The following is a 27,394-nucleotide window of genomic DNA, read 5'->3' as shown; positions in this document are numbered from 1 at the left end:
TAGAAAGGAGAATCATTGGCTTTAGCTAACTAGGATAGTAAAAATAATTATTTCAATTCAATTTATTAAGCACTTGCTTTCTCTGTCTCTGTTTGTCTGTCTGTCTGTCTGTCTCCCCTCTCCATTTATCCACCCATCTCTTATCTAATCTATTCATCTATCTCTGCAAGGCATTATGCTAAGGCTCCAGTGATGGCAAACCTTATAGAGACAGAGTGCCCAAACTGTGACCCTCACACTGCATGTGAGCTTCCTTTCTCTACCCCAGGCAGGGGAGGGAAGAAGTGCTCCCATTGTCTGCTGGGAAGAGGGGCAGGTGGTGTGAGAAATATCCTCAGGTGTGCATGGAGAGGGGGAAGGGAGCAGCCCTCTTTGACATGCATGCCATAGGTTCGCCAACATGATGCTAGGTGTGAAAAGAGAAATAAAATAAATAATCCCTGTTCTCAAGCAGCTTTTATTTTTGCTAGTATTGGTGATTTTGGAGGTTGGGAGGAAGGCCGATGAGTAAATATGAAGGGAGTACATAGCTGAAGATATATAAAGTATAAATACATTATAAATAATTTCTGGGTTAACAGTAATAACTTGAGGGAAGTCAGGAAAACACTCATGTTGGAGATAACACCCGAGTCAAACCTTTAAAGAAACTAGTGATTCCAAAAGATAGGTCCTGAAATAGGGGTTAGGGGTGGAGAGAGAAACTGAGAAAGCAAACATACTTGAAGACAGAAGAAAGAATATCGTGTATCAAGAACAACTGGCAAAACAGTGAGATAAAATGTACAGAATGTAGAGCTTGCCTTAAATAGCATTTAGGAGTTTACAAAATGCTATCTAAAATCTATGTGTTAGGTAATAATAACACCTAATGCATATAATGCTTTAAGATTTAAAAACATTTTGCATATGTTATTGTATTTGAGCCTAAAAACAACACTGTGATATTACTATCATAATTTTACAGAAAAAAATTAAGGCTCAGAGAAATTATGAGGTTTGTTTGTGGTCACATAGCTAATTAACGTTAGAGATAGGATCTGAACCCACTATTTCTGGCTCCAAGTCCAGCAGTCTTATCCACTATACTGTGATACATGAGTAGTATGAATTTTATTGTCTTGACCTTTCAAATGAGCAAACTGAGGCCTGGGGAGTTTGAATGACTAATAATTTGTCCAAGGTCACACAAATGCTACAGCTGTGGTGGTGAAGTGGGATAGGGTACTTGTCCTGGGGTTAGAAAAAACCTGAGTTTAAATCCTAACTTAAACACTAGCTTTATTATCTTAGGCCAGTGATGGGCAAACTACAGACCACGGGCCAGATGTGGCCCCCTGAAATGTTCTATCTGGCTTTGAGACATTATTCCTAATCTGACGAATACAATGAGTAGGATACAATACAATGAAACTTTGAAAGAGTTGCCTTAGAAACAGACTGACAGATGAGCATTTCCTTTCCTTTGGCCCCCTCTTTAAAAAGTTTGCCCATCACTGCCTTAGACTATCACTTAACCTCTGCCTCAGTTTCCTCAATTATAAAATGGGGATAATACTCTACCTACCTCCCAGGGTTGCTATGAGGATCAAATAAGATAGTATTTGCAAAGGGTTTAGAATTACATCTTGCACAAGGTAAGTGCCATATAAATGCTTCATCATAATCATCATCATCATCATCGTCATCATCATCATCATCATCATCATCATCTCTAGCCTTTTAATTCTGTATCTGGTGCTCTTCCCTCTCTACTATGCTACCTCTGTGAAGTGCAATAATGAGTGTGTAGGCTGTCATAGCCAAAATTTGTTCTAATTCTTCTAGAATGGAACAATCCTATTGTGTGTAGGCAAAAAAGGTCAAATAAGATCAATCAGTAGAAGTTAAAGGAATTCAAATTTTGTTTCAAACTATAAGGAGTAACTTTTAAAAAAAAATCCTTAGCCTTCCATCTTAGAATCAATACTGTGTATTGGTTCCAACACAGAACAGTGATAAGGGCAAGGCAGTATCACAAACTAGGAAATGTCTGAGGCCAAATTGAAATAACTTTTAAAGTAAATAGAGATAACTAAATATGGAATAAGGTGGTGAATTTTGTATGATAAGAGCTTTCTGTCACTAGATATGCTTAAATGAAGCTAGATCTGATACTGATATTGCAGAAGAAATTCCTTCTTTGGTTGGAAAGTTGACCTAGGTAATATCTAAGATCTCTTGCAGTTCTAAAATGTTAGAGAACAAACGAAGGTGACAATCTAACTGTGGCAAATAGATAAAAAGAAATATGTATGTATATATGCATATCCATCCCTATAAACTACTGTCTTCTTTTTTGTTGTTGGACAGTTTGTTTTTTTATTGTAAAGTCTAGTTTGGAGTTTAGGTTATTTGACATATGGGGATGATAGAATTGTTGAATGAATATATATGTAATATATATACATACTCAAAATTATGCATGTATAAATAGTACATATATGCATATATGTACATGTATACACATACACAGTCCAACAAAATAACTGTTTAGACTTCTACTATAAACCAACTAAAACTCTCTTTCCTCACAATGAAGACAATACACATAATTAAATTTCTTGGTTTTAGATGTTGTCTTGGATTAGAGCATTTATCATACAGAGTTATTCTCTGGGTAGCATTCTTCAAAATAGATCAAGGCAGTTCTGATTCTCTTTCACTTATTGACAAGTGGAATTATACTTGATATATAAAATACCTCTTTGGAATTAATTTATATTTCATGGAATGACATTTTCTCATACCTATTATCCCTAATTCTGGCTTTATTATCCAAGGATTTTAAAAGATTCTTAAAATTTTAATTTTACTACATTTAAATTTTAGAAGGTGAATGCATCCAGTACTATACTTTTTAGGAAGGGGAAATATCGTGAGAAAAGAACATTAGAATGTCGTTTAGAAAAGGTTAGTAGCCACCCTAATATAAAGAGGTTTCTTCTGGTCTTTATGTGGGGCCACACTATGAACATGTCTTTTTCTTGTCATAAACTAATTGATTGCTTTTGAATTGCTTACATCATAAATAAATTTTGATGGCATTGGAACTCTAAGGAAAACATTTGCAACATAAAATGTTTTTCAAAGTATTGGGGCATAGAAAAACAAGCACTGACTTTGGAATCAGAAGACTTGTCATGTAGTCTTGCCTTCATTACTTAACACTTTTATGACTTTTGGCAATCAAATCTCTTAACTATTCTGGGCTGAAGTTTCCTTATCTGTAAAATGAAAGAGTTCAACTAGATTGCTTCTAAAGGTCTTTTCCAAATCTGTCTATGATCCTCCTACATCCATGGTGGCAAACCTATGGCACATGTGTCAAAGATGGCATGCAGAGACCTCTCTGTGGACATGTGCCATCTGCTAGAGTTAGTTATTAGAAAGGCAGGGTTGGGGGGACTCAGGTGGAACTGCTTCCTTCCCCCTTTCCACTGCACCTTCCAGCCCCTCTGACATCTTAAACTAATGTCAGGAGTCAGGAATGGGAGTCAGGACAGGTTTGGGAATGTGTAATAAGCTAAATTTCCCTTAATTTTATTATGACTTATTTTGTAGTTATTATAGTAGTGTGCCATTTCTTAAAGATTTTGCCTTAGAATTGGTGATCACAAATTTCCACAAATGAAGTTTTTCATCTTAATAGTAGTATAAGTACAACTTTCTTGTATAGAACCCATATTTAAACTGAAGAGAATAGTTTGCCCATCACTGTCATAGTGAATAGAGATTGGCATCTTAAGAGATTCATTGGCAAACTTGGAATAGCTAAGGTTAGTGAACCACATGTTGGGAACTAGAACAAACAATTCTGAAGCTATCCACCTTCAACAATTAAACTCCTAAACCCCCAATTTTTTAAGTTATTCTTGCATTGTCAATCATTTTTAGGAGAGTTTCTTGATTCTATATTATAAATAAATACTCATTAGCTATACATATATTCCTTATTATTTTATCCTGAAAAGAATTTTGAATTTTCAAAAAAAAAATACCCATTGCAGCTTGCAAATATATTCTTCTTTTTGAGTTGATGTTGATAATAAATGTCCTAGTCAATCTCATCTTAAGATCAGCTTGTTTTGTTTATCTTTATTCATTAATTTGTTTGCTTATCCATTTATTTGTTCATTTATGACCAAATGACTGGCTACATCTCATTATCCTGTCTATGCGGAAAAATAAGCTCACTTAGGGGATTGATACCACTACTGCTCAGCACAGATATTTTGATCTGAACCATTTCCAATCTGGGCTGGTTTGTCCCTCCTTAGGCAGCCTGTTGGCCTCCTTCTTCACTCCTCCCTCCAACCCCACAATGGCTCAGTACATTTTGGAGTCAGATTTTACATAGATGCCTGATTGGCTTTAGCCTAACTGTAGTTCTGAACTTGAATTCAAGCCATCCACTATCCGTAGCCTCCCCAGTAGCAGAGATTATAGCCATGTGCCACCATGCCTGGCTTAAGATGAACTTGTTAATGTTGACATTCAGTGATGTACATCTTTAGTTGTAATGCATAAATGCTGTTATGTGTATGCCTACATTATCTGTGTGGAGTTAAAGCAACAATTATTTGAATGCCTCATGTTTTGTTAATAGCACCGCCGAATAGTAGTACATATGCCTGAACAACTCTGTGTATGCATACGTGTGTGTGTGTGTGTGTGTGTGTGTGTGTGTGTGTGTGTGTATTCACAATGAGTAACTCTAGATTAGAATAATCTTGGCTTCTGAAAGTAATTCTTAATAAAGATTAATCTTGGGTTGTATCTCTTGATAACTTAATTAAGATTCAAGAAATTATTTTTTTTCCAAACCGATTTAACTTATTATGAAGAATGAAATCTGAACATTTTTGTTACTTTCATGATGTTTGTAGTTTAAACACAGCTACTTTACACTTTCTCTATTTTTGCTACTATAGGGTAGAAATAAATTATTCCATGTAGTTATATGAGTACTGTGAGGAATTTCAAGGTAACACTGTGTATATATATATGATGCTTTAGTTTCTTTTTGCATTCAATTCACAATGAAGGACTTTCTGAAGTATTTGATTCTTGGTCATCTTTCTTCATTGGAATTGAGAATTTTTTGGTTTCAGCTTAGGTTTAATCACAGCATTTTCTATATTTCCTCAGTTTGTATCTATTATATCTCAATAATCAAATATTAGAGAAGCTGATGTATGTTTACAATTTTCTAAATAAGCTAGTTTAATGTGTTTTCAAACTTATTTTTACTATTTAATATATTAGTGACATGAAAAGATGCTTTAATTTTAACTGTCTTTCAAAAATATTTATTGCAGGGAAATTTACCCAAGTATTCTCATAATTCTCTGATGGTTCAAGCAATAAAGACTAACCTAACAGACCCGGACATACATGTGCTCTTCTTTGATGTGGAAGCTTTGATTATTCAGCTCCTGACTGAAGAAGCCTCTAGGCCGAATACTGCCCTTATTTCCCCAGAGAGTTTGCATAAAGCATCTGGCAGTGCTGACAAAGGGGGCTCTTTCCTGACTGGTAAAAGAGCATCCGTTCTCTTCCAACAAGTCAAAGAAACAATCAAAGAGAACATAAAGGAGCATCTCCTTGATGATGAAGATGAGGATGAGGAAATACTGAGGCAGCGGAGAGAAGACAGTGACCCAGAGTACCGATCTAGCAAATCTAAGCCATTGACTTTATTAGAGTATAATCTAACAATGGATACTGCAAAATTGTTTATGTCTTGTCTTCATGCCTGGGGTCTGAATGAAGTTCTAGATGAAGTTTGTCTTGACCGCCTTGGAATGCTTAAACCCCACTGTACAGTATCCTTTGGTCTTTTGTCAAGAGGAGGCCACATGTCGTTGATGCTTCCTGGTCATAACCAGCCTATAAGTAAGCCATCCTATGGAAAACCAGAAGGGGAAAGAAAACTCTCAGCCATTGAGGGAGTGGGAAAAGGAACCTATGGAGTATCCCGAGCTGTCACGACTCAACACCTTCTGTCTATTATATCTTTGGCAAATACCTTAATGAGTATGACCAATGCAACTTTTATTGGTGATCATATGAAGAAGGGCCCTGTCAGGTGTGACAATGATTAATTGATTTAATTTCATTTGTTGCAATTTACTTTGTGCTCTTTTTTAAAGGTCTACATTGCATTGTCTCTGATTATCAGTTCCTGTTTTCTATGTTCTGCAGAGACATGTACATAAAGAATTCTTTTAGTATGGTTTTGATACAACATTGTTTTCCTCAAGATGTAAGAACAAATATAATAAAGTTATGCAACTAAAATAATTATCAACAACCTTTTTGATATGGAAGAGAATAGATTTTAGCTATAGATTTTATTGATAATGACATTTCAAGGTCAGCTCTTGATTAAATACTATCCATGAAATTCTTACCAGCTAAATGTTTCCACTAAAATTCAATTCAGGATGCTAAGTGTAGTTAGCATGATTGCTCTTATTATGTATCTTTGCCTATTCTTTGATTTTGCTTTAGATTTTTTTAAAAGCATAATAATGTTTTAGTGTAATAATAAGGAATTTATTTGGAAGTACTAAAGCTCTTTTGAGGAAAAAAATGTATTTTTTTTAATGCAGAAGGACATTTAGACTAAATCATAGCTTTATATGATGCAGTTATGAAAAAAAAACAACTTCTTAGATTCTGCTTTTGTACTTTTGTCCTTTGCAAGCCAATCTAAAATTTCTGTTTTAGTAATATAAAGACTGAAGTTTTCCCTGTGATTTCATGAGTTATAGGTGAAACTTCCATTAATCATGGCTGGAAACCTTTATCCTTACAGAGTTGCCCTAAGCCCTTAGAGGTTGAGTGACTTATCCAGAATCATATAGCCTTTTTATAGGTGATAGGCCTTGAACCTATGTTTTTCAAACTCCAAAGCCAACTCTTTGGCTACTCTACTATAATGTGTCCGTTCGCTCCTTTTCCCTTCTCCCTCCTTCCTTGTCTCTCTGGCTCCCTCTTTCCCTCCCTCCCTGCCATACTCCCTCTCTCTCTTTCTCTTTCCCTCTTCTCTTTTTAAAATTTACTCATTTACTTGTTTTTCAGTTCTACTCCCTCTCTCTTTTAACTGACACTGAAAGTTTAATAATATTTTTATGTAGCCATGCTTTTGAGTGTTAGGGCTTTAAAAACTCTTAAAGATTTCTTTCATTCCTGTTATGGGCATTATATAATAAGTTACAATGTTTTGAGTTATCTTAATTAGGTTTTAGATTTACAAAGAAGATTTTCTATATGCCAAATTTGTATTTTGTCAGCATTTGGTACATTTGGGGGGAAGGCTTATTATATTTAAATATTTGTTACAGTAAGTTTGAGACTTTTTTTTAATGCCACAAATATTTAAAATGGAACTTGTTTATTACCAATAAGTTTAACTATATATATGTTTTTTTAAAGGCCACCTAGGCCAAGCACCCCAGTCTTTTCTAAAGCGAAGGGTTCCCCTCCGACTTCCAGTAATGTTGTGCAAGGACAGATTAAACAAGGTAAAGTTCAATTTTATTATGTAATTGATTTGCCATTTCAGCTTTAAAAATTGAAGAGGTGTAAATAATATATAATGACAGAATTTAGTTTGATTGTTAAAAGAGAGAAATGTTTTTATATTCCAGATGAAAATTTGAGTAATTAAGATAAAAGTTAAAAATATGCTTAACATAGTAATTGATAAATAGCCAACTCATTTGGACATTTTGTTTTATGATGTCTCTTGATGTGCACACTATAGAAATCCCTTAATTTTCTAACAGCAAGGGTCAAATTGGCATTGTATCTGAAACCTATAGGTTTTATTTGGACTTAAAAAATCTACAGTTTAATTATTATAGTAATCTTTTGTCATTGTCTAACAGATTATCTGTTTTATGATTTAACAAATCAACCATCAAGGATTTATTAAGTACTTTCTTTGTGCCTGTCTTCTGCTAAGCTTTGAAGTTACAAAGAAGAAACAAACATAGTCCCTTCCCTTCGGGGGGTTATATTCTAGTCAAGGAGATAACATGTATGTAAATTGATATATATGAGATGAAGACAATAGAGATTTTTCTTAGAGTAGAAGTACGTTGCAGCTGGATGAATCAGGAAAAAATCTCCAGGTGAAGGTGATGAGGGAATTGTTTCTTGAAGGAAGGGAGAGATTTTGTAGACGTAGACCTAAGGAGAAAGACCATGCTAGGTGTGTGAAGTAGCCAGTGCAAATTCATGGCAGTAGAAGATGAGGCATTGTATTTATGAAATGGCACTTGGGCTTATGTAGCTGGATTGATCAGAAAAGTAGAAATGGGCCGTGTTCTTGTTCTGAAGAGATTTAATTGCCAAACAAAGGAATTTACATTTCACACTGTAAATGATATAGAGCTAGTGGAGTTTATTGTGTATGGGGGCATGTGATATGATCAAATCTACATGTTAATAAAATGTTCTTGGCAATCATGTGGTGGATGATTGAAATAGAGAGAGACTTGAGAGAGGGAGGTCAGTTTTGAGTTTATTTCGTAGTCCAAATGAGAGACAATGAGGGCCTGAACTCGAATAGTGGCTATGGGAATGAAAGGAAGGAGATGTCTCTGGGAGATGTTGTGGATAAAAAAGTGACAAGATTTTTTCATTGATTAGACTTTTTACTTGTAAATTATTTTAATAATTATCATCCCTTTTGATTTATATTATTAGTGACATAATCATGTCTTGGTTTTCTGCCTGTAGCCTGTTGTCTAACAGGAACTGGAAGGGAAGGAAGCTTGAGTTTCTCACCTCATTCAGCCACCAGGAAATGTTTTTTTTCCTGTGAAGTAGTTCTTGGTCTCTAGGGCATAACTAAGCCTGAAAAATGAGCTACTGGAGAGAGACAGAGAGGGGAGGGAGGAAGGAGAGGGAACAGTTTTACTTAGAATTGTTGTTTGTATTGATCGGAGAGGTATTGTTGTCTATCAACATTTTGGAGCAGGGAGTGCTAGATAGTTGGGCTATTTATTGCTCAACTCTTGACTGGTTAAGAGAGAATTATTACTATGAAATCAAATGGTGATTTCATAATTTTTATATCTGAAGTTATATTATGTTCAAAATAAACTCTGAATTCTTAGAACATTGACATTATCTTCCCAAATGAAATAGTAGTAATGCAGTAGCAAAATCAGTAAACTTGGATCAGAAGATTTGTGTTTAAGTTCTAAGCTCAATGACCTAGGATAAGTCACCATCTCTTTGGGCTTGTGTAACACATAGGGTGTAGACCTAATTGGTCTCCAAGTTTCCTTTCAGTTTTAATATTCTTTAATTCCAGTTTGTTTTTAGTTAATTTGCATATTTTGATTCTATGTCCTTATAATTTTGCCTTAGTTAAGATAACTGAGAATTAATTTTATTTGTAGTTTTTACTTTCTTTAGTTAATTGAAAAAACTTTCATGAAAATAATTTTTTTTTAAACTTTACCCTTCTGAATTCTATGGTCACACATTCTATGGGTCACACAACTAGGAAATCTCTGTGAGTGAAACAGCTCCTTGCTCTGATGAAATCATAGGCTTTTACCAGATGCTGCTTTTTTCCCCCCTAGAAATGTTTCATTCAGATTTTTAAAATCTTATAATCTGAAGAGAGAACAAGCCAAGTAATAAAATGCTAGATGAAATTGTCTTTTGGTAGAGTTCATTAAATTTTTGTCCTTTTCCTGCAAATTTTAATTAACTTTTTGTCTTTATTATCCTTCAGTTTCTAACTACCAAGTTAAAAAAAATCAAGCCTGAAGTTATCACACCTATTTATTTTCTTTATGTTCCATGAGAAATATTTTTACTTTACTAGTGTGCAGAATTATTCTTCATACATTGTTTCAGACAGTTTTGTTTAAGGTTTTCATAGGAAATTTCTCTTAAAAGTAATATTTTCAATTCGATTTCATATTTTGTTAGAATGGTTCACTTTATACATAAGCTTTGACTGTGATTCAGCTCCACGGATTTATTTATTGTTTTAAATAAAAAAGACATCCAAGTCCCTAAAAATATATTTAAAAAATCAGAGTATTTAATAAAGATATATTTTCAGAGTTTAAGCTTGAATTACTAGTCACTAGGCAAAACTTTTGTAAAGTGATACTTTATGAAGCAAGCAGTGTTCCCATTTCATTTTAAAACCTTATTAAAATACCTTTTAAGAAATATACATATCAAAGACTAGTAGGACAGAATGTTTTTCATTTAATTAACTCAAGTCTCATCACAAAATACTGCTAAAAAGTATTTAAAATATTTTTAAAGTATGTTTTTTTCTGTTTACTTATTTTTCATCTCTGCAATGGTAGCAGATTTTTAGAGTGCTTCAGTAGCAGTTTGTGACATGTTCACTTTGTATCAATCAAACCACCAACCTACCTGTGTTGAGTTGGCTGACCTGGTCAAGTCATTCCACTCTCTTTTGGTACAAATGGCTGAAAGCTGAGGCATTAATGCAGCTTCTACTTGGCAGAGCATTGAGTGTTGAGAGCACTGAGAAGGGCATTGAGAATTGAGACTCTTTAGAGCACTCATTTTAGGCAATAAGGTCAACAATTTCCATTTGGATAGCATTGAGCAATAAAACACACACTGGCCTCTCAGATCCTTGTCTCCAGCAGTAAAGGCCACAGACATCCACAGTCTCAGTTGACATAGGGTCAGACATTAAGACATTTCTGGATAACATTATAGAATTCAGTGGTCTCTTTCAAAAGTAACGGAGCAGTTAAGTGTTCTCTGATTCTGCATTATCAGCCAGACCATTTTAATTTCATCTTTCTACTCTGCCCAACTTATCTCTGTTTTCATTGTGATTTATGATTACCTTTTCCTCATGTTCACCTTGATGTAGTGTACATAGACTCATATTTCTGCAGTTATTCCAGTAGAGGTATGGAATCAGTGTTCATTAGAAATGCACATATATTGGTGTAGAGTTGTGGAAGCTGTCTTAAGGTCTACTGAGAAACGTCTGCATTTTCTGAGCTAACAATCCTTAAACATGATTTTAGGATAAGAGATTGAGAAGTGTTTACTGCACTATAAACAAATCTAGGAAGCTTTATTGCAAAAAGTTGTTAACTATAGGACATACATTGTAAAGAGTTTTTCAAAAGTAAAACAAATGTTCAAAATTTGGGGAAGCTGATTTAAATTCAGTGAGAAACAGTGAATTAGATTTTACCAGCTAGTTGTTTGACCTGGAATTCCTCCTCCCTTTTTAAAAAACAAACAAAACATCAATGAAGGGGGCAGGGTTGTTGAATGAGAAAATGGAAGGTAACCAAATTCATGTTGTTAAAATGGTGATTTCTTTAAATTTTTAACTGCTTCCCATTTTTTACAAACATTTTTCATGTACATCACTTATATGATTCTTATAACTATTAAATGAAGTAGATTTCTAGTCCTGAGTGTACTTGTCATGCAAGGAAGCATCTAGGTTTATGTCATCTTATGTTTACTAATTACCATGCTCCTATGGGCCTAGACCAGCAAAATATAGAGAGAGCTTTCTTTAGTTGATACTTTACATAACATGTTTGCCATTTTCCTAAAAATCATTCTATCTTGTTGAAAATATTTAATAGATTATGTATAATAAGAATCAGATATTCAATATAGCATTGCTTCTGAATTTGGGACTAAGCAATATTAATGATGAAGCCTGATGGTTAAGAATAAGCTTGGTGTTAGACTGCATGTTAAGATTTAGTATGTGTATATAAATGCTGCTTTTTTAACCACAAGGATTATCATTACACAATACAAACCGTAACATTAACCACAAGGATTATCATTACACAATACAAACCGTAACATTTTTAGGGAAAAGTTTCTACACCACTTTTCAAAATCAGGATTGACTTCATTTACTCTGATCATGTGGGACAGTACCTTCTTAATTAATTCATGGTATAAAATCACTAGATACTGAGCAAAGCATGTAGAATCCCAAAGCTACCCATTGCCCTTTTCTATGGATTTGTGATTGTTTAGTGACAGCAAGGGCACAAGTTGGGTATTATTCAAGGTAGTTTTTAGGTTATAGCTTTCCTTTTCACTCTCATGAATCTGTTGACTTTGATGCTCCTAGATCTCAAGAAAACTTTTGGATGTACATAGCCAAGATTTTTTATATCCTTCTAATCTATGTTGTCTTTAATCCAGTTCTGATGAAGTCAAAGGAATGATTCAGAATTGATTTTTTTTAAACATTTATTAATATTAATTTTTAACATGGTTACATGATTCATGCTCCTACTTTCCCCTTCACCCCCTGCACTCCCCCCACCCATCAGAATTGATTTTTAAATTATCCCCTGAGTCTTTAAAAAAAATATTCTCAGTAATCAATCACCTGTATGGTGGCACTACCCAAGATGTTTTACATCTCTTCATGTAGTCTGTTTGAAACTCTCTGATTCTATGTATCCCTTGGTGGACATCTGTTCTTAGACTTTTTCTTTATTTTGTCTGCCGTGAGCCTTTTGTCATTTGAACCACCATTTAAAAATGCTTAATGATATAGATTTTATTTTCAAAATGGTTTTAGTAATTTCTTTGTCAGATATTCTTAAAACTATGATTATTTTCTTTTGAGAACATAGGTTACTTGGACTACTAAATAGATGACTATTCTACCAAATGAAACTACTTCAATGACAGAATCAGGACTTATTTTATTTAACATTCTAATAATAAAATATAATGGTTTTTACAATCATATCATTGTTGTGGCATAATAAGCTGACCATAATGGATTTGACCATATTGGCCACAGATATCACAGTGATCTATTAGGAGGAAATATTCTCGTGATAGGACAAATGGCCAGAAATACCAGAATCTGTACAAAAATGGTGTTGAATTCCAGTTCTACATTACTCAATTACTAGGACATGTAAAATCACCTCACTTGATGATAACTAGTTTTTTAAAAATAATTTTTAAGTTATAAAGCTCTCCTTTCCTGCAAGTTATTTTCTATGAAGCTTTAAAAACTATTTCTGTTAATTTGGAAGCTATGTAAATAATTTCCATTGCATTATTAGCTTTATCAATTTGCAAAAATCTGTTCTATTTTCCATGATTTATTGATCTATTATGCCACTATCTATCTTCAATAGTCATTTTCTAAAATGTTCTTAGAATTGTATTTATAATACTTTGTCTAATTATCTTATGCTACATTTAAAAGCTAAGTTAGTAATTTTAAATCTTAGTTAACATTATCTCTTGTCTTGGCATAATTCATAGGGAAGGCCGTCACTGTGATTTTAGATTCAGTTTTTGTTAGTGTATCATTATAAACTTACAGTTCATCGACCATCATCGGCCGAGTTTCAATATATTTATGATGCTTTTGATGAAAGTCTTCTAAAATTACTACAAAAAACCCCTTCAATCTCACTGAATTCTCACTCTTGCCTTCGTTCAACCATATTTACACATAGATTTGTCAGTATCTTCTTTGTGTAGATGATGCATGTTGATACTATGAAATTCTGAATTTCAATTTTCTGTTGATTGATTTGTTTTCTTCTTTTTGAAAACAATGGTGAAAGGCTGTTCTTATTTAAAATTTATTAGTTTATTTAGAGTAGAGTGTCCTGAAGTATTTTGTAATATACAATTTAAAATGAACATATTAATAAAAGTAATAGTATTTTGAACAACTATCAAGCCATTTCTTTTCTTTTAGAAACACTATTATTTTTCAGACCATAAAAAAGTTTATTGAGTTTCTAAAAATATAATGATATAATCTATAACCTAGACTATAGAGGAAGATGCATTTTTTAAACTTTATCTGAGGAACTTAGTTCCTGAAGCCAAAAAAAAAAAAATGGATGTCATTGGAGGTCATTTGGAAGACCTCTCAGGGATTTCAACAATATAGTTCTAAAGGATATGATGATGAAGTTTTAAGAATATCTATCATAATTCTTCCTTTAAATACATTGAGAATCTAATGAATTAAAAATTACAAATTTTTATGATGTGATTTTTATGCTATGCTTAGTTTGATGGAAAATATAAAAATGAAATAAGATAGTTTTTCCCCAATATAATTTATAATGAAGCAGGAATATTAACTATATAGATAACTATAACATAAAGGAATTATTAAAAATGCAAAAAATACCTTGTGAGGTTGAGGTTGAGATGGGTGAAGGTTAGGAGGCATCATATATGAACAGATCTATAAACTGCTTGAGATGATCTCGTTTGGTTTTTGTGAAGGGGGGGTCAGGAAAGGGAAGGCTAATCAATCAGCAAAAATTATCAGGTACATTGAGAAAATATAAATACAACAAGCAAAACAATCTTTACTTAAAGCGACTTCACATTCCAGCAAGGACAGCATTTGCAGAAAAAAATGTAAAGAGAATAAATATAGAGCAGATAAACAACAAAGTATTTTAAGAGGGAGGGTCTTAGCAATTAAGGAGATCAGAAAAGATTTCAGAAGGTATAGGACCTATATTACAGAAGGGAGGAAGAAGATTTCTGAAGCTGAGATGAATAATGTATATGTATATTTCAGATTTGAATATCCAGGGCAAAGGCAGATAGCAGGAAATGAAACCTCATGTTTTAAGGAGAGAAAGAAACCCAATTTATCTAGAAATCAAGAGTGTGGGAGGGAAAGTAAAGTACAGTGAGGCTGGAAAAATATAGGTTGGGACAAAGTTGAGATAAAGACATAAATTTCTCCTCAAAGAAACTTCCATAGTAATGGGAGAGGAAGCCCATGGAAATAAATAGACACCTGTAACTGACATATTGAAGGAAGATAACTTTAGAGGGAATAGCTCACCTAATGAGGAGAACTGGGAAAAGGCCTTCTACTGTAGATGGTGTTTGAGCTGAATCTTGGAAAAAAGCTGAGGATGCCAAGAGACAGAGATAAGGAGGCACTGAATATTCCAAGAATGGATGGTGAATTAGCAAAAGGTGTTAATTCAGGGTTAAACAAAATTAAATTTGGTTGGAGAATAGACTAAATAGAGGGTGATAATCTGAGATGATGGAGCATTACTAGCCTGAAAAGGAAGACATTGCAGACATATAAGCAGCACTTGTGGATTATGAAGGGGAGAAGAATAATTCAAATATACAAAACCACATTTTGAATATGAGATTGAAATGGCAGAAGTTGTGAACTTGTGAAAAGGAACTGGATAAAGCCGGAAGATAAGTTTGACTTTAATGATGTTTGGTCAAGTTCCAATGTGACATCTTTGTGGCTATTTCTCACATGAATTTGAAGATATGGATATGAAGCTTAGAAGAGGAATTGAGACTAGCAATATAGATTTGGGAATTATATGCATATATTTATTAGCTGAAGCTTTGAAAGTGAATGAAATTCCAAGGAAGATATTATAGAGCAGAGTTACTTGGGATTAGTGACTTGTTTTAAAAAATATTTTGGTAATTTCCATATAAATGGTTTCCTTTATGATATTATATTTTATTTTATACACTTAAAAACATTACAGTAAGAGGTCTATGGGCCTCACCAGACTGCCAAAGGGGTCTATGACATACAAAAAGTTAAGAACCCTTAATGTAGAGAGAGTGTGACCATAGATAGAATACTCGCTGTAAGGGTTTGGGAGAGGATTAATAGTTTGATTAGGAAGGGAGAGAGTCAGGTGAGAGTGATGCCTCTCCCATCTGAAGCCAGGAATAGAAAGAGTATCTAGTAGAAGGAGGTGATCAGCAATATTATATACTAGAGGTAGATCAAGCAGTCTGTGGTCTGAAAAAAGGCCCTTTTGAAAAGATCATTACTGATCTTTGAGTGGGGATCAAGATCAGAACGCATAACAGTGAAGTTAGAGTAGGTGGAGATAAACTAGAGAATTGACTTAGATTAATTTTCCTAGAAGTTTGTCTTTGGGAGAGTAAAAAAGAGATATGATAGTAAGGACATGGGTTAAAAGAGGGAAGAGAAGGCTTTTTCTGTTGTTATGTCTTGGGAAAATTGAGTGTGTCAGAAAAAGCCAGTGGAGAGGAGAGCTGAGAGATTCATGCGAAGAAATTATTGTTGGACCAAGATCCTCCTGGAGAAAGCAAGAATATGGAATGGGATCAGCCTTTACTACTGAGTATAGCTTGTCTTCTATGATAAGGGGAGAAAAGAGAAGATAAGAAATTTTGAGCTATGGAAAAGAAGATATAAGAAAGCTCTCATCTGTTTGCTTTAATGTCCTATTGAAGTAAGAGGTTAAGTCATTTACTGTATGTAGGAAAGCATCCTCAAGTTTTGGGAGGCTTGTGCAGAAAAAGATTTGGGACAGTAACTATGAAAGGAGTCAGTAAGAGCAGAGCATAGAAAGATTGTCATGATTTGTTGTAGGCAACATTACGTTTCTTTCTTGACTTTTTCTACCTGTGTTTAGGCCCAAGAATGGGGAAATTAGATTTCAAGGGCTACCCAGGAATGAGAATGAACAGCTGAGGCCAGAGGAAGAAGTGATTTTACTATGGCTTGTGAATCATTAAAGTTGTGACTCATGAGGTCAAGATTTGTCTAAGATATAGAGGCAAATGAAGCCCTTAAAAGTTTGAGGAATTAAGAGATGCTAGAGTTCAGAGTGCAGGGAGAAAGTGAGTTTAATGCGGTAGAATGAGAAAGATGAAAAGTCTTTTCAAGGTAATCCTTTTATGTCACCTAAACTTTGTGGTAAACAGTATTTTTTTTTTAATCAGCGAAACATTTAGAAGTATCCTTATTTTGTAGTATTTGGAAGTGCCATTTTTATGGAAAATTTATGAAAGAGTTTTTGAATTGTGGATTTAAAATAAACTTTTTAAAGAAGGCTTAGTTGTAGTTGCTTTTAACAAGTATGAAGAACTAGAAAACTAAATTTACCAAGAACTAGAAAATTAAATTTATCCATTATTTAAATTCTTATTATATGCAAAATACATAAAAGTTCTTTATTGTTTTAAAAGAAATACTTTACTATGGAATCCGATAATGCAAAGCATTATTTCAGAAAGATGAGCATGAGAAAAAAAATTGGAAGTAAACTTGAAAGTCTTTTAGAAATTCTTAATGCTCTTTAAAAAGGTCAATGGAAAGTCCATCTACTAAATCTGGTAGCATTCCATGGAAAAATGAAATTTATGAATAGTTAAACATTGCTTTTATATTAGAATTGCTAATGATATATCCAGTGCAGAGAATTGAAAATATTATATAAGTAGGATGGAAATTATTCTTACAAAATTCTCTAGCTTCTTTATAGCTTTTTTCCCCTTCCCCCTCCCAATAATTTCTAAGTAACAAGATGGTTTGCCATGTTCGGATTTTGTTTAAATTATTAATCATTGTTATACATTTTTGAAATATCAAGCTAGGAAGAATCACTTATTTTTTTTTAATTTTCTGATCACTTCTTCCCTGCCAACTCATTTTATTCTATTTTGGAAATGGACCAGTACCTTTTCTTCATTAACCGTGCTTCTTGGCTTCTCTGATGCAATTTTCATTTCTCCCTATTTTCTGCATTAATTTTATTTTGCTTACATTGTGGATGTTACAGGCCATAGATTACTAGGCTGATGGCATTTCAGTCAGTATGCAGAGTACCTTTTTTCTGAGAAGAATGCTTTAAAAAAAATAGGTCATTCTTATTTGCAAGGTAATGCCAGTAAGAAAAAATGGAATTGATAATTAAATCAAACCATCCACCTCTAAAAAACTGAAATAAATCTCTTAAATCTGTTTCTAGTTCCTAGTTTTTATGAAAATTTGTTATATGACCTTGGGTAAATCATTTCACTTCCCTGGCCTTTGTTTCTTCATCTGTAAAATGAGTGATCTATTCTCTAGTTCCTTTTAACTATAATATTCTGTGAACTAGTTAACAGTAGAATTTAAGGAAGAATTCTGATAAAATGTAGATGCTCATACTGTTGGACCTTTAGCTAGAACAGAGGTTCCCAAACTTTTTTGGCCTACCGCCCCCTTTCCAGAAAAAATATTACTTAGCCCCCTGGAAATTATTATTTTTTTTAAATTTTAATAGCAATTAATAGGAAAGATAAATGCACTGTGGCCATCACCACTTTTCTGGATCGCTGCAGCACCCACCAGGGGGCGGTAGCGCCCATATTGGGAATCACTGAGGTAGAACAAAAGTATAAAATAGCTCTTTGTCTTTCTCAAGGTTATTTTGCTTTAGATATTTTTTTCTATTTTTCTAACTCTTCTCATAAAGGACAGACATCTGTGATGTGTTTTTTCAGTTCTAGGAAAACAAAATCTTTACTAAATTGTGTAGTATAAATCAAAGGTCCTGGGATTAAGTTCCATCTTTGTTATTTAACTACATAAATGACTTTGGTTAGGCAGCCTAATCTTTTGTGGTGATGCAAAACTTTCTTATCTTGAAATAGCATACATCTTGTCCAGTGCATATTTAAATTGGTTTCTTTGTTTCAGTTAGTTTTTCTTGATTTCTAATGGCCAGAAAATTTATCAGAAAGTCATAAGCAGTTTCTTCTATGAAGGGAATCAGATAAACATAGATTTTTTAAAATATCCTGTGAACTTTTCTTTTGTAACTAGTTACCTGTAATACCCATTACCCTTTAAAGATATTTTTATTTTGCAATTAAATTCGAATAGATCATGACCCATGTTCCATTTTAAGGGATATAATAATGCCTAATAGTAAAGCATAAGTATTTTAGTTTACATCATTGCTAATGTTTTAAATTTATCTATCATAAAACAATAACTTCCTAATTCATGCTTACTTACATAGATTGCTTGCTCTCCTACTCCTATTATGCTTTGTGGATTAGGGGATTAGGGAGAATTCATGTTAGTTAACTTCTACAGAGAGTAATTTTCCTTTTGCTGAGTGAAATAATGGAATGTCCCAATTTCTTGGGAGCCGACGAGAGCATCAGAGCCTTGACCTGGCCTGGCTGCATCATTGACACAGCAACTCAAGAGGAAGGAGAGCTGAGGCATGGAAGCTAACACTCACGCTGCTGCCACTGTCAATGCCCCTGCTACTCCTGGGGCCCTTGTCTCTCTGCTTAGGGAAGGACATATATAAGTAGCTCATTGAAACTGGATTTAGGTTATGCTGTGATTTTTGTAGGAAGGATTGTGAAGAACATTATAATGAATGGGTCACTTTGGGTAATGATTTAGATTTGATCAATTGCATGATTAAAGGCAACCCTCATTTTTCTGTATCAGGCACACAACTACTTAAAATTCCAAGTCAAAGGAAATAGTGTATTGTCCCCTTGCTTTTAAAGACTGTTCATTTTTAATTTCACTTATTTAAGACCAATCTTTAGAGTTTTTTTTTTTCAATAATTTTCCTTTTCTAGTATTGGACACAAACTTGCTAGTTAGGGTGTATCTGTTACACGTGTGTGCTGAGTTGACATTATGATGCATCCATGTGGAAATTATGACAAAGTAGTTTTCGTGCAGATGTCCCATGGTGACAAAAAGCAGTTCACTGCATGCAAAGCAAACATACCAGTCAGAAGACAATGCATAATCTGGTCAGGAGCCCAAACCTATTGCTGCAGTTCAATGGCAGAATAAAGAAAAGGGATTCATTTGAAGATGCTTGTGCATGACATATGGTAATTTCTCCATAGGAAGGAAGTGTCAAATGGTGACCTCTAAATCTAAACATTGACCCCTGTCATACAATGTGTGTGCCATAAGGTCCTTTCCCCTTTTCATATGATAATTTTAGTCAAGGCTTGTTAGTGTTAAAAATAAAATGTGTTATTTGTTTTGTCCTGTGATTACATTAAGAATTACACAGTACCCAATAGTTCTGGAAGCCTTAATTCATGTATCATAGGAACTTAAAAAAAAAAAAAAAGAAAATACAATGGAGACAGTACAGTTTAAATATTTTCTTAGTATAACTACACTACACAGGCATAATTTTCAAGTTGGTATGTATTCATTGAAGCCATTGAATAATATAAATGGGTGTATCTCATCAAAATTGGTTTTAGAGATTTCAAAATAATCTGAACTGTTAGGAAATATGCTCTTATAAAGACATATTAGCTACACTAAATAACTCGATCCTTTTATTTTTCAACTTAATTCAGTAATTAATTGAGTAATGAGCATATTTAGAGTAAGGTGAAATTTTTATTTTAATTTTTACCAGAACATCAATTTTGCTGTTTGAAAAATGTATTGTCTTTATCTCATTAAAATTAGAGGTGCTTGGAGTGCTAGTGTTTTTTATTGTAATGTTAAATATCAAAAGCTAGTTTTGGAGTTTGACCTTTAAAATTTTGTGATTTCTGTTGATGAAAACATTCATTTTCCCCTTCTTGATCTCACATTTCTGATTTAAGAAATCATTTTTTAGTTTTACATGTATCATAGTTTTTGCCTTTTTTTTTCATTCTTCACTAATACTGAGCTATTTTTTCAGAAACAGCTGTGCCTCAATCTTTCTCCTCTTTATTTCTTCTATTTCCTCTGCAAGCTGCTGCACCTGTCGTTTCCGCTCGGTGTGATACTGATCACTCTGGCTCTGACCCTGCTCCTACTCCTGCTTTACATACCTGTTTCTTAGTAAATGAAGGTATATTTCTCTTAAGTTTCTAACAACTTATTCTATTCTTTCAATTTATGCTTTATCTTAATATGACATGGCTCTTTTACCTAATTTTTACATTCATATTCCTTATTTCTGGGATCCCCACTTTGCTTTTTTTGGTGACATTGTTGGCTAATATGTATCAATAGTTTTATCATGAATTTAATCCTACTTTTGAAGACTTATATAAGCTAAATAACAATATGAATTTATGCTGTGGAAGCACAAAGATGTTACATTTAAATGTGAAATGATGAGAAAATGGATACAGTTCGTTTTTTATTTTTCTTTGCCACATGTTCTCTGATTTTAGAATTTCTAAATTTATTTCCTTGTAGCCATTATTACCCTAGTTAAATAGACACACATTGCTTTTGTTGTGGGGTGGTGTTTCTGATGAGACATATATGGATTGCCTCAACTTTGTATTCTGTATTCACTGTTTCAAAATGTTGATCAGTTGCTGAAATTCCTTACCATTTTTTGCTGATTAGGAGTCACTCATTCCCTTTTCAACATATTTTTCTTTTGAAGTTGATATAATAACTCATAATTATGTAGTACTTGAAAATTTACAAAGTTCCACAAGAGCCTCTTGTAGTTTTTATTTTTTTTATGTATTTTGATCTAAAATAGAGGTAGATTAGCTATAGAAAGAGGACAAAATATTTTTTCTCATAATTTGCATATGTTAACTACATGGATTTCTCCAAGAGTCAGGTGAGCATCATTTGTATCTTCCCAGCCCCAGAATCTTTATAAAACTTTAAATGTTAGTTGATTTATCCCTTTGTAGTTCTAAAATTTCACTAGATCGTATAATGTAAAATGGTTGGGTTGCTAGTATCTTTGATGTTGTTTGTAATGCTTTGGATCTTTAGTAAAAATAACTAAATTGGAAACAAAGGAATACCACCCCATATGTAACACTTGAATGACTGGTTCATATAAAAGGAAAAAGATGAGGACTTATGAGTGTGAGTCTGTTTTGGGGGCAATACTGTCTATAAAAGAGTGTATGGTAATTGGTAGGTTAATTAGAGTCCCCTTCATATTTCTGTTTTCAAGGATGATAAATTATTAGTGTCAGGTGGGAAATTTGTCGGCATGTTAAATATTATGTGGTACTTCCCTGCCTGCCCCCTGCCCCACTTTTCTTCAAAATCTGGCCATAGGTTCTTTGACGACGTTCCAGAATATTTTCTTTCTCTTTTTTTGTTCAGTCTTCCTTATGAATTCCTTGGTGTTGGAAATTTATGATGAAGGCAGCATCTATACCCAAACTTTGGGTCTTAGAGGATTTTCTGGGGCAAATAGGTGCAAGAAGTAGGTTTCAATCACATCTTTCTGACTTCAAGACTGGCTTTCTATCAATTATACAAGATACCGCTCATCTTTTTTCTTATTGATAGGTGATGATGTTTGTATCTAAATTGTCAGATACTTCAATATAAGGGAGAATATATCCATAATTAATTAATTTGCTTGTAATTGTTTCCTATTTATAATCATGAACCTCATTCAGAAACATTAGAAATTATGGAGCAATAGGTTATACTGGATGTATACTTTAGTCATAAAAAACACTGATGGTCTGGTGGATCATCATATACATCTTTTCAAATAACAAAGTTCCTTTATGTGAACTAAAATTTTGAAAAATAATAACTTTCTTCCTTCCATAGTTTGAACTAACAACAACTTACAACTTAGACAAATTGTGCTAGGATTTTAAAAAAATTCTTCAGAAATGTTTGAGTTCAAAGTTGTAGCTCTATTTATTTATTTCTAATATGAATGCTATGGAAGACCTGAGAATCATGTAGTTTTTAAGAAAGAGGACTGCCAGACACCTTAAATTACTATTCCTGACATAAGCAGGGCATGAATTACTTTGCCATAGTGGCACACAGGTGGCTGTGTTTAAATAGACACAAAACCATTTTTTGATTACTAAAATGGAGGCCCCTTAAACAATTTGAATTCTTCATATATGTATGTTTATCAAGGTTTTAAAGCTGTTTTTCAATGCTTACTTATTTAACTCATGTTTTACACATATTTTTCATATTCTGAATATAATTTTATATGGGAATTTTATTAAATAGTTTTTCTAAGGACTTTGAATGTATTTACTGGCATTAAAATAGATGTTACTTTGAAGATTAATTTATGATGCTTTTTGGACATCTACAAACATTTCATATAGTTTTTTTAACAGTCTTCCCATTGTTTTTTTCAGTGTTTTCTAATGTTGGAAAAATGACATCTTAGAGAATATTTCAGTGAACCCATGTACTTTTTACCTTTTTAAAACTACCCCTATTTTAGTCTTTGGTGCTCAGAGTGAAAATATTATTAATATAGTTTTTATATATTTCAACAGGATGGAGTCAGCTAGCTGCTATGCATTGTGTTATGCTTCCAGACCTATTGGGATTGGATAAATTTAGACCTCCACTTCTAGAAATGCTGGCTCGTAGATGGCAGGATCGATGCCTGGAGGTAATATTAAAGTTATGCAATTAAGTAACATCTCTACTAAAATGCTATTTGGATACCTCTTTTTAGAATAGGGGAAATCTGAGATCTTAAAGACTGCAGAGGAGTTAGGACTTCTCTAAACTCTTATGTATTTCAAATTAGTTTGTGGAGGGAGGTGGGCAGCAGCATTTAACCCTAATTTCCATATCCATTTGATATTCTGTAAAGAGTATTGCATTTGGGGTTTGGGATCTGACTTCAAATCCTGCTTCTGGTCTCTGAGATGTCTTGATCTGTAATCTATGATCTAGAGAAGATAGGCTTCATTTTTCTCATCAGTAAAACAAAGGAAGGGTTAGAATAGATGAATTTTTAAGAATCCCTTATTTTAAAAAAATGCAATGATCAAATCAGATCAAAAAATACTTTAGCAAAATGCTTGTTTTGTGTCAATGAAATTATGTTATCAAAGATTTTTTGAAAAGGTTTATCAATCAGAAGTCAGAAATATTTTTGCAAAAAAGCAGAGTGAAGGGAGCAGCTGGGTGATTTAGTGTATTGAGAGCCAAATTTGAACCCAGGACCTCCTATCTCTGGGCCTATCTCTCAATAGTTTCTAGATGTCTTAAGGCTAAAATTTTTAAAAATAATTTTATGAGTTTCATGAGCACCTGAGATTACTTTGAAATATGAGGACATTGCATATTATAAAATAAATCCCCCATATATCAGTATTTCTATATGTTACCAACAAAGTCCAACAGGAAGATATAGAAAGAGAAATTCCATTTAAAATAACTGCAGACAACATAAAGGACAAAAGACAAATCCAGGAAGTACATGAACACAATTACAAGACAATTTTCATAGAAATAAAGGCAGATCTAAATAATTGGAGAAATAGTCATTGCTTATAAGTAGGCCTACCCAAGTTAATAAAAATGACAATTCTACCTAAATTAGTTTTCTTATTCAGTGCCATACCAATCAGACTGCCAAAAATTATTTTATAGTACTAGAAAAAAATAACATATCATATGGAACAAGAAAAGGTTAAGAATAGCAAAAAAAATCAATGGGAAAAAAGTGAAGGAAGGTGGCCTAGCAGTTTCAGATTTCACATTTCAAATATTATAAAGCAATTATGTTACGTTACATCATATATCATATCATATATTATGTCATGTGTCATATTATATTATGTCGTGTTGTGTCATATTATATTAATATAATGCCAGTAATTGTGAAAACAATGGTGGATTAGAGTAGAATAGATTATATACATGATACACAGTAGAAAATTAGCATAGTAATCTACTCTTTGATTAACCCAAAGATACAAACTTTTGGAACAAATATTTACTATTTCTCAAAAATTCCTGGGAAAACTAGAAAGCAGTTTGGCAGAGACTAAGGTATAAAACCAAAAATCCCATGCTATATAATGGGGAATAACCAGGGAAGTAGACTTGAATATTAAATGTGGGTCCAGAAGAGTGTGAGGGAGACAGGAATGACAGATGGAGGGACCAAACAAGGTAGGGAGACTGGGTTTTAACTGCTAAGGAGGTGACTGTTGAAAGAAATGGCAGTTAGGCCCTAACAGTCACACTGCCCCACCTAGGTAAGGGCCAATGGAACCAGCAGGCAAAAGGCAAAAATTATAACAATTTTAATTAGGGACACCATGATAAAGGATGGGAATAGGGGTTACTACACTTACAGACTAAGGGCAAACCACAGGGTCAAGTGAGGGACTTGTCTACACTAAACTGAGACCTAAGCAAGACAGGGCCCAGAGAATTGCAGGACAGAAGTGAGTATCCTCACAACAGAGTCCAGACTCACTCCAGTGATGTTTCAGCTCCTCCAGGACCACCTGCTGTACTCTTCCAGGTGGGTAGATTCTGGGAGCTAATCCAGCCCAAGTTGACCTGCAACTCAGGTTGGGATTAATAGTCTCTACCAAAATCTCCCACAAGTAGGTGATGGTCTTCCTTCAGGATCTCTGGTAAACTGAGGTCTCCTAGGATCAGTTGCAACTTGTCTCAACCACCATGGAGTCTCTCTCAGTGAGCAAGAGCACACTTCCTGCTTCCCCATTCCATTTTGGAATTCTCCAGCCCTTCCTGTTAGGTCTAATACTAATGCTAAACTAATAACTAAGTAATCCTCACAACAATATCAAGATAAGGTCAAAATGGGTACATGATTTAGACGTAAAGGATAGTATCTTAAGCAAATTAGGGAAATATGAACAGTTTTCCTATCAGATCTATGGATAAGAGAAGAGTTTATCACAGTAAGTAAAATAACTAATTTCATTTCATCAAATTTAATAGTTTTTGCACCAAAAAACCAATGCATGCAAGATTAGAAGGAAAGCTGGAAGTTGGGGAAAAGTTTTTTTAAGCAAGTTTTTCTGTTAAAGATCTCATTTCTCAAATATATGGAGAATTGAATCAAATTTAGAAGAATACAAGCCATTCTCCAATTGATAAAAGTTGTCAAAGGATATGAACAGTTTTCAGAAGAAGAAATCAAAGATATCTGTGGTTAGATTAAACAAAAAAATCCAGTATCGATTAGAGAAATGCTAATTAAAATAATTCTGAGGCATGCCTCATACCTATCAAATTGACTGATATGACAAAAAAAAAAGAAAATGATAAATATTGGAGAGGATATAGAAAAATTAGAACACTAATCTACTTCTGGTGGAGTTATAATGTCCACCACTTTTGGAAAACAATTTGAAATTATGTTTTAAGGACTATTATAAAACTGTGTATACACTTTGACCTATCAATATCAACATTATCCCAAAGAGATCAGTGAAAAAGGAAAAGGAACTATATGTTAAAACATACTTATAGTATCCCTTTTTGTGGCAGTAAAGAATTGGAAATTAAAGGGATGGCTGCCAATTGGATCATAATATTATTATTTTGCTATAAAACGATGAGCCATATTGCTTCAGAAAAATCTAGGAAGACTTGCAAAGTAAAGGGACCAGAACTAGGAGAACATTGACAAAGTAACAATAATATTGTATGAGGATCAACAGTGAATGACTTTGATTTTGTGATCAAAACTGTGATCCCAAGCAGTTCTGAAGGGCTTCTTTGAAAAATACTATTCTCTTCCAGAGAGAGATCTAATAAACTCTGAATATAGATTGAAGAATATTTTTTCACTTCCTTTTTCTTGCCTTTTATTTGGTAATATGTTTTGTATGATTTCCCATGTATAACTGATACCATATTTCTTGCCTTCTCAGAGAGTGGAATGGTGGGAGGAGAGAGGGAGAGAATTCAAAACTCAAAATTTTTAAAAAGATTGTTAAAGATAAAATAATAAATTTATTTTTTAAAAAAGAAATATGAAGATGTGCTTCAGAACTACTAAATAATTGTGGTTTAAATTTTGTTTGTGAATTTATAAATAAGCTGTCAAGTTACTTCTTTTGTCATTTAAATTTAATCTTCTATAAAATCCTTATTAAAAGTCCCTGTTATACACCAGCATTATATATTGTACCTTGAGAGCCTCTTTTTGTAACTCCAGTTACAAAAAGTGCTTAGGATTGTTCCTTGCACTGAGTAGACACTTAATAAATGTTTATTAATTGCCATTATTATTGATTATGACATTTGATAAACTTTTTTCCTTCTATTAATAATTGGTCTACTTTGTTCTTAGGTTTGCTTTATTAATATCAAGGAGTGAGTTTTTCTTCATAAACAATAAATTTAATTATATATTATCGTTTACTTTATTCCTCCAATATCTATAAGTAAACATGCTTATGCTTTCTAATTTTCTGTTTATATTTCAATTTAGGTAAGAGAAGCAGCTCAAGCTTTACTGTTGGCAGAATTGAGAAGGATTGAACAAGGAGGACGAAAAGAAACAATTGATGCTTGGGCTCCTTATTTACCTCAATATATGGATAGTGTTATATCACGTAAGTTTTAGAATTTTTTTCCCCTTAGAACCCAAATTTTTGGATGATTAAAAATTATTGGCTTATTATAATATGCAAAACGTGGGCATCTCACTGCAAATGTCACTGCAGGTCAAGTTACGCTTTTCCTTCACTTTTCCCGGTATGACTTTGCCTTTAAAAGATTTTAGTAAGGTATGTTTATTTATAAGAAAAATGGGAAATTATCACTACTCTGGAAAATGAGAAG

At 33.3% G+C, this 27,394-nt stretch overlaps 1 protein-coding gene across 2 annotated transcripts in view; it reads left to right on the top strand.

Moving 5' to 3' along the window:
* The window catches only part of WDR7 (WD repeat domain 7), a 486,248-nt gene that overhangs the window by 118,486 nt on the left and 340,368 nt on the right, over nt 1-27,394 (top strand). The window contains exons 14-18 of one of the 2 annotated variants that reach the window (XM_044664587.1): nt 5,361-6,130; nt 7,483-7,571; nt 20,601-20,699; nt 23,101-23,219; nt 27,042-27,165. In XM_044664587.1, the coding sequence (XP_044520522.1) occupies nt 5,361-6,130; nt 7,483-7,571; nt 20,601-20,699; nt 23,101-23,219; nt 27,042-27,165 (1,201 nt within the window). The remainder of the gene's footprint in view (nt 1-5,360; nt 6,131-7,482; nt 7,572-20,600; nt 20,700-23,100; nt 23,220-27,041; nt 27,166-27,394) is intronic. The other variant, XM_044664595.1, reaches the window with a different exon arrangement.

The sequence above is a fragment of the Gracilinanus agilis genome, chromosome 1 (assembly GCF_016433145.1).
Source record: "Gracilinanus agilis isolate LMUSP501 chromosome 1, AgileGrace, whole genome shotgun sequence".
Taxonomy (NCBI): Eukaryota; Metazoa; Chordata; class Mammalia; order Didelphimorphia; family Didelphidae; genus Gracilinanus; species Gracilinanus agilis.
This window is presented reverse-complemented; position numbering and strand designations above follow the sequence as displayed.